Genomic DNA, 8,012 nt, shown 5'->3' on the forward strand with positions numbered 1-8,012 from the left:
GGTGAAATCTTAAAAAAGATGATTATATAATAATGAGGAGATTGATTTCATGCAAGTTCAATTACTCCACGTTAGATTTGTCTTGGGAAATTACAACCAACTTTTGAAAAGAATGTAGAAGAAAATATACCAAATGAGTTAAATGGGTGAACCTACAAAAACACATGATACCTGACCAGGCTGCATTAGGAAAGAAGGTAGGCAAAGGGAATTGGGTGCCAAATTTTCTCTTTATTTTCCTCTTTTGGCCGAAGTTTACTTTGAACGACATGTAATAAGAATAATATCATATCATGTTTTTGCAATTTTGTTTTTTTACTCGAACATTATTATCTCATTACTGAAAATTATTAGTTACTCATCAAATATATATGACTCGTAAAAACTAATTAAGAGATAACACGATAAAATATGTAAGAATATATTCGCAGCATGACATGATATATTCAAAAATCTAATATCTAATCTACCCTTTACAAGTTAGTTAGGGTTTGAATTATCAGCCAAATGAAAAGAAGATGAGAAGAAATTGGTGGAATGAATATATGCCCATCAGCTCAGCAACATACTTTTGCTGAGGAAAGCAAATTGCCTCATACTCTGCCATCTTCTTTCTAACAAGTAAAAGTGAAATGTAGCTGTTAAAAAAAAAAGGAGGGTCCATCTATTCAATTCAATCGTCTCCATCAGTTTGTCCACATTCCAACTTAATTTAATTGGAATCCCAGATTAACCCATATGCTAAATAATTAAAAGCTAAAAACTTTAATCCTTAGAAACATCGTTGCCACTCTTCTTGTTAAATGGTTACCCTAGAAAATTAGTAGTTGAAGTTAATTCAAAAAAAAAAAAAAAAAAAAAAACCAGGTGACTAGAAAACAAAAGACGGTAGATTTTCCTGTGTCCGGTTCAAAACCTCAAAAAATCAAATCGGTTTACACTTTGCGCCGTGTCTTGTCTGATTCCTCTGTTTTGTAACCTGCCGCTTACATACATGAACGAACCTTTTCTATTATTAAAATATATATTATTCTCTTTCTGTGCACCTCCCTGCTTCCTTGGACTCACCTGACATTTTAAAGTTTCCATTTTTTTTTTCTTTCATTTTTCTAATTTCACCGTGAAAAGCTTTTTCTTTTTTTTTTTTTTTTTGGTTTTAAAATTTTAACTGGTAAGTTCGGGAGGAAAAAAGACACAGTCAAAAAGATCACCAAACTCAAATAAAATCTGGGCACGTTTCCGATCCTAAACACACCCATAACAATTTGGTATTTTTCACAGTGGAAGCAAGAGAGAGTGGAGGCGAGAGACACGGATTGTGGGGCTTCCAGATTCCTAAACTTGTCTTCCTAATATAATTACTCTTTCCTCCTCCTCCTCCTCCTCCTCTCTCTCTCTTACCACTGGAACAGCATTTAGATCACACAAACTTTTCTCCTAAATTTCCTCACTTGCTCTGTTTCTTCTGCTTCTGCTTTTCTTTTAGTTTATCCCTCTTGGCTACTTCTTCTCTTTGGCTACCACTCCCGCTATATTTGCTCTCCTCTCCGCTCATCTCTACACTTTCCTCCTCAGCTCCCAGCATTCGACCCTCTACGGCAAGTATAATCCTTTTATTGCTTTCTGAATTTGTGTCTTGTCAGAAGTTTGTCACTGTTCTAAATTGAGGTTGATTGTATGGAGAATCTTGAAGATGACATGTGTTTGAGGACCCTTCAGCTGACTGAATTTTGGTCGACTGTTTGTTTCTTTTGAGGTGATAAAAAGGGTCGTCTTTCGCCGGTTTCTGCCGTGTCGGCAGCTGTTGTCTGGATTCATGGTGGTGTACTGTATTTTTTGGGATTATAGGGGATATGTAAAAGCTAGACGGGCTTAACGTTTTTGGATGCTAAAGTTTGCTTAATAATGGTTTGATCTTGGTTTTCTAACTGGGTTCTTGTTCAATTTCCGTACTTGGTAACATTGGAATCTAGGTGTTCGATTTCCATTTTCCTGAGTCTTCTGTTAATCTGGTTGAGAATGGATGGAAGGTTTGGAGGAAAGCCGCATAATTTATACGGTCCAGTAGTATCTGATTTAAAGACTGTTGGGAAAAAGAGTTTAGAATGGGATTTGAATGACTGGAAATGGGATGGTGATCTTTTTACTGCTAATCCAGTCAATCCTTTACCATCAGATTGTAGGAGCAGACAGTTATTTCCAATTGGGCCTGAAATTGGCACTAAAGGGAATGCAAACAATTCATCTTCTTCCGATGAAGTCAATGCAGTGAATAATAGTAAAGGAAAGAGGGAACTTGACAAAAGGAGAAGGGTTACAGTTGTTGAAGATGAAGAGTTGAATGGGGAAGAAGCAGGGTCCCTCAATTTGAAGCTTGGCGGGCATGTTTACCCGGTTACTGATGGGGATGCAAAGAGTGGGAAGAAGACTAAAATTGCTGCAACTCCTTCCAACCGTGCGCTTTGTCAGGTTGAGGACTGTAAAACTGATCTCAGCAGTGCTAAGGATTACCACCGGCGCCATAAGGTTTGTGATATGCATTCCAAGGCCAGTAAAGCTCTCGTGGGAAATGTTATGCAGAGGTTCTGTCAGCAATGTAGCAGGTGGGTCGGCCGATATAAGGATCTCTCTTCTTTTTTTCGTTTTTTTCTTCAGTTGAGAAAAAAAAGCTGAAAACATTGTAGAATCATAAACAAAATTTAACCCTCGTGACTATGGTAGTTGCTTTCTGTGCCCATCTTTGTCAAGAATGAACAGCAGCCAGATTGAGTCTTCTCAGCCTTTTGTCTTCTAAATACTGTTTGTTTTCGTCCCAGAGTTCCTAAATCATGTCTTAATTGTAGTATAAAGTTGTAGTTGAATTTGTTTTCTCCATTTAGATGCAATTTTCTTTTACTTATGGGCAGGTTTCATGTTCTTCAAGAATTTGATGAAGGGAAGAGAAGCTGCCGAAGGCGACTGGCAGGTCATAACAAAAGAAGGAGGAAAACACATCCTGAGAACATAACTAATGGTGCCTCCCTTCCTGATGAAAGGAGTAGTAGTTATCTTCTAATAAGTCTTCTGAGAATTCTCTCTAATATGCACTGTAAGTAACATTGTATTACTAAGACAGCTAATTTACTGCTTAACCATTAGTAAATTACATCCGTTGGTTGCATATGCAATCTGCTTGAATCAATTGTATGGTAATGATCCTGCACATTTCTGAAATAAGAACCTATAAGTTAATTGGGTGTCATTGTGACAACTTTCTTTGTAGCTTATCAGTAGGTCTACAAATTGATTAGAAAGCAACTTGCTAGCTTCCTAATGTCTTAATGCTTATTATTGTCTTCAACAAGATAAAAAGAATTGGGGATTTTATGGTAGGTACTTTCCTGAAGTTGCTTTTCTATAAAAGATGATATGGTTTCAGTTTTAGTTGGAGATCATCTTTCCAATTCGTTCTTTGTTCTGGAGTTTAGAAATGTTGATGTGAACTTGAAGGGAAGGGTTCTGAATCCTTTTGGTCCATGGACATGATAATATACTATGGCTCGTAGTTATCCACTTGAAATTTTAAGCCAGTTAAAGGTAAAACAAGAAAAAACAGTGATTATTATTTAGGGTGATCAAATACCAATTCAACATATTTGTAAGTTGTTTCACTTATTTTTGTTTGCTTCTCTCTCTCTCTCTCTCTCTCTCTCTCTCTCTCTCTCTCTCTCTCTCTCTCTCTCTCTCTCTCTCTCTCACTCTCACTCTATCCAGTTGTTCTCATTGTTAATGTCATCTTTTCATAATTTTTTTGAGGAAGCTTTTTGATATTTATATGACTTTAAGGATTCTGCCTGAATTGATTGCAGCAAATAACACTGATCAATCAAATGATCAGGATCTGCTTTCTCATTTGTTGAAAAACTTGGCCACTCTTGCTGGTTCAAGTAATGGGGAAAATTTATCTGGATTACTCCGAGAATCTCAAGGTTTGCTTAGCACTGGGACGTCCCTGGGAAAACTTAATAAGGTGACAGATGTAGCTTTAAATGGTCCTGAAGCTGCTAGAACTTCTTCAGCGCCTGGTTCTGATTACCCAATTGTTTTCAGGCCTGCCGGCCAATGTGGCTCTAAGCCTGCTTCTGATTTGGCAGAGAAAAGAAAATTGGCTAGTGATGTTCAAGATCAAAGTATAAATCCTCTATCTGGTCCCCCACCCAAATTGCAATTTCAATCAAGAGACAGTCTTCCAGTGAAAGTCAATGAAAAAGAGGCTACAGCTTCGAGGATGAGGATGAATAACATTGACTTGAACAATGTTTATGATGATTCATTAGACTACGGAGAGAACCTGGAGAACTCTCATCCGCTTGTAACTCCTGGGCTTTGTTCTGCCAATAAGTCTTTATGGCTACATCCCGACTCTAACAAATCAAGTCCACCCGAGTTTAGCAGAAACTCAGATTCAACATCTAGTCAGTCACCATCTACTTCCAGTGGAGAGGCTCAGGTAGACTTATTTTCTTAGAAGATCGACTTGTTACCTCTGTCTGTTTTATAGCTTTTGTTTCCTTTTTCATATGCTGCACAGTAACATATAATGCTATGGAATGAAGCAGTCAACTGATCGGTCACTCATACTTTTAGTTCTGGAGGTTATGCTACATGTATCTTATTCCCTAATAATTGGTAACTCAATAAATAAATCACTTGGATCCACAGAGGTGATCAGAATTTAGACATGCAATTACTTTTAATATGTAAAACTGATGCGAGACTCAGCTGCTCCTCAGTTATTGACCAAGGATTTGTTTTTGGGTGAAATCTTATGGCTCTCATTTTCTCTTTGGAGGTTTTGAATGATTATCACTCTTTGACCGTTCATTTTCCTACCAATTCTCAGAGTCGTACGGACCGGATTGTTTTTAAGCTCTTTGGGAAAGACCCAAGTGACTTTCCAGCTGTTCTGCGTAGAGAGGTATCTTTCAAACCATTTTTGGATGAAAGCATTCTGTTTGATTATCTTACTATAGATGGTTTGACTTTGTACAATATGTTAAATTTGCAGATTCTGGACTGGCTATCTCACAGTCCTACAGATATCGAGAGCTATATAAGACCTGGCTGTATTGTGTTAACAATATATCTTCGTCTAGGCAAATCCACATGGGATGAGGTAAGCTATATTCAAGAAAATATGAAGCTGTTCCTCTTTCTTGCATGAAAACTGCTGAACTTTTAATCGCTGATGTTATTTGCAGATCTACTTTGATCTTGGCTCCAGTTTAAGAAAGCTTCTTGATGCTTCCAGGGACTCATTATGGAGAACAGGATGGGTGTATGCAAGAGTGCAACACTGCGTAGCTTTTGTTTATAATGGTTAGAACACATATAGATACACATTCTCTCTCTCTCTCTCTCTCTCTCTCTTGTGTGTGTGGTGTATCTGGTGTGGCGACTAACATGGGGAAGATATTTTGATTGCCATATTTCTTCTGCAGGTCAGGTTGTTTTAGACACTCCCTTGCCTCTAAAAAGCCATAAAAATTGCAGGATCACAAGCATCAGGCCAATTGCTTTACCTGTATCAGGAAGAACTCAATTTGTAGTCAAGGGCTTCAACCTTTATCGGTCCACCACTAGGTAATTTCAAATAAGGGAAAGGCTCTTTTCTCCTTAAATTTAAAGAGTTAGTGCAGTATTAACAAGTCTCAGCACCTTGTGATGTAGGTTGTTCTGTGCTCTAGAAGGAAGATACCTGGTGCAGGAAACTTGTAGTGATTTGATGGATAGTAATGATGCATCCAGTGAACATGATGAGCTCCAATTTCTGACCTTCTCTTGTTCCATACCAAATGTTTCTGGTAGAGGATTCATTGAGGTAATGTCAACCTGCCCTTTCTTCTAATCATGATTCTATATGTGGTAAATGAAATATAGACCTTATAACATTATGACTTTTGGCCTTGAAGGACTGAAGTTGATTCCCTGCTTCCACCTCTTAATTATTTTATATTTTTGGATCCATACGATTAAAAGTTCACATACTCATACTAGTATTCAGCTTGAATTTGGTTTTAAAGTGGGTGTCTCTGAGAGCATAATCATGGATTTCCTGTCATCCTCTTCTATTTTCCCTGCTATCATTAACTGCATTTTTATTCAGCCTTAGATAATCATTTAATCCCCACCTCCATCCTCTCTTCCCCTCTCTAATATCGAACATGGCTTCTTTTATTTTTTTTTTTTGTTTGCCCTAGGATGTCATCTTCTTTGTAAGTTGCCATCTGCAACACCCACCTGGTTTATCCCCTACTTGACTTTCAAATGTCAGGTAATAGTCTGATATCCTTGTTCTGAAAAATAGCACAAACTGGAGTACTAACTATAAAGCAGTGACTAAGTCACTGGGGAGGAAAAATAGGAAAAGATTCCCAATTCTATCTTTATGCATGAGCACATTTCTTCCACATCTCTAATATGAAAGTTCTTATTCAATCCAACCAGGTTGAAGATTATGGTCTCAGCAGTAGCTTCTTTCCATTTATAGTTGCGGAGGAAGACGTGTGTTCTGAGATCTGTATGCTAGAAGGTGTAATTGAGATTGTTGAGAGTGATGACAACAATCAAAAGAGAGCTGAGAAAATTGAATCCAAGAACCAAGCTTTGGACTTCATGCATGAAATGGGTTGGCTTCTTCATAGAAATCACTTGAAGTTTAGGTTGGGTCACTTGGATCCCAACCCCGAACTATTCTCTTTCAAGCGATTCAAGTGGCTTATGGAATTCTCATTAGACCATGATTGGTGTGCCGTAGTCAAGAAGTTATTGAGCATTTTTTTTAATGGAACTGTTGACTCAGGGAACCATTCCTCTATTAAGCTCGCATTGTTGGATATGTGTCTCCTCCATAGAGCTGTGCATAGAAATTGCAGGCCGATGGTGGAACTGCTACTGAGATATGTCCCAGACAAAGAGTTGGAAAAACCAAGATCTGAGCAGATGCAACATGTGGATTCGGTATTGGAGGACCTCATGTTTAAACCGAATGTTGTTGGGCCAGCTGGGTTGACACCTCTTCATGTGGCAGCTAGTGCAGCTGGCTCTGAGAATATATTGGATGCCTTGACTGATGATCCTGGATCGGTATACTTTAATCTCTTGCCTTCCATTGTGATACTTTAATTCCTATTATCTACTATATCAAGCTGCTTTAAAAGAGAGAAGTATATAAAACAATTTTTCACTGTAGTCTATGTTAGTTCCTCTTTCTTAATTGATTAATTCTGTTGTCAAGCTCCATAGGTAATACGTTACATGGTGTGCCTTGTTCAGGTGGGGATTGAGGCATGGAAGACTGCTCGTGACAGTACAGGTCTGACCCCTAATGATTATGCCTGCATGCGAGGTCACTACTCTTATATCCATTTGGTTCAGAGAAAAATCAGCAAGAAATCTGAAAGTGGTCATGTAGTGCTTAATATCCCCAATACATTCATGGATTGCAAACCATCTGAGGGGCTAAAACCAGCTAAATTCACAAGCTTGGACAGTATTGAAGCAAAAGCAGCACAAAGGCACTGCAGGCTTTGTGAACAGAAACTAGCATATGGAACCTCAAGAACTTCACTAGTATATAGGCCAGTAATGCTGTCAATGGTGGCCATTGCTGCTGTGTGTGTTTGTGTGGCTCTGCTCTTCAAAAGCTCACCTGAAGTTCTTTGTGTGTTCCGGCCTTTCAGGTGGGAGCTGCTGGAGTATGGCGCTAGTTAAGATAGTTAGTCATGTTCCTTATTTTCCATTAGCAGTAATTTTCTTTTTTTCTTTCTTCTTTCCTCAACTGAATGAGAAGGATGGTGTAGTAGTTGTTTTGATTTATATGGATTTAGATTAAGCTAAAAATATACAGTAGTCTTTATGTATAAATTCTAATCTTCAATTCTCATTATATATATGGGAAAAGTTCAATTACATAAACTAGTGTTTTCCTCTCTGCATTTACCACTCTGCTGTTGTGGGTATCAGGCTTTGAC

General features: G+C 38.1%; 1 protein-coding gene across 2 annotated transcripts; it reads left to right on the forward strand.

Moving 5' to 3' along the window:
* Positions 1–1,195: 1,195 nt before the first annotated feature.
* LOC110808313 (squamosa promoter-binding-like protein 1) lies at positions 1,196–7,976 on the forward strand. 2 transcript variants are annotated; one of them, XM_088220755.1, is made up of 10 exons: positions 1,196–2,603; positions 2,907–3,088; positions 3,849–4,489; positions 4,832–4,957; positions 5,048–5,155; positions 5,241–5,358; positions 5,481–5,622; positions 5,710–5,860; positions 6,487–7,125; positions 7,315–7,976. In XM_088220755.1, exons 1-10 carry the CDS (start codon positions 2,020–2,022, stop codon positions 7,750–7,752), a joined length of 3,129 nt encoding a protein of 1,042 aa, XP_088076881.1. In that variant the 5' UTR covers positions 1,196–2,019; the 3' UTR covers positions 7,753–7,976. The 2 variants fall into 2 exon arrangements, with proteins under 2 accessions (XP_088076881.1, XP_021889469.1); XM_022033777.2 differs by having other exon boundaries at positions 1,199–2,603; positions 4,883–4,957.
* Positions 7,977–8,012: the final 36 nt, after the last annotated feature.

This window comes from Carica papaya, chromosome 5 (genome assembly GCF_054855325.1).
Source record: "Carica papaya isolate Zhongbai chromosome 5, ASM5485532v1, whole genome shotgun sequence".
Classification (NCBI taxonomy): Eukaryota; Viridiplantae; Streptophyta; class Magnoliopsida; order Brassicales; family Caricaceae; genus Carica; species Carica papaya.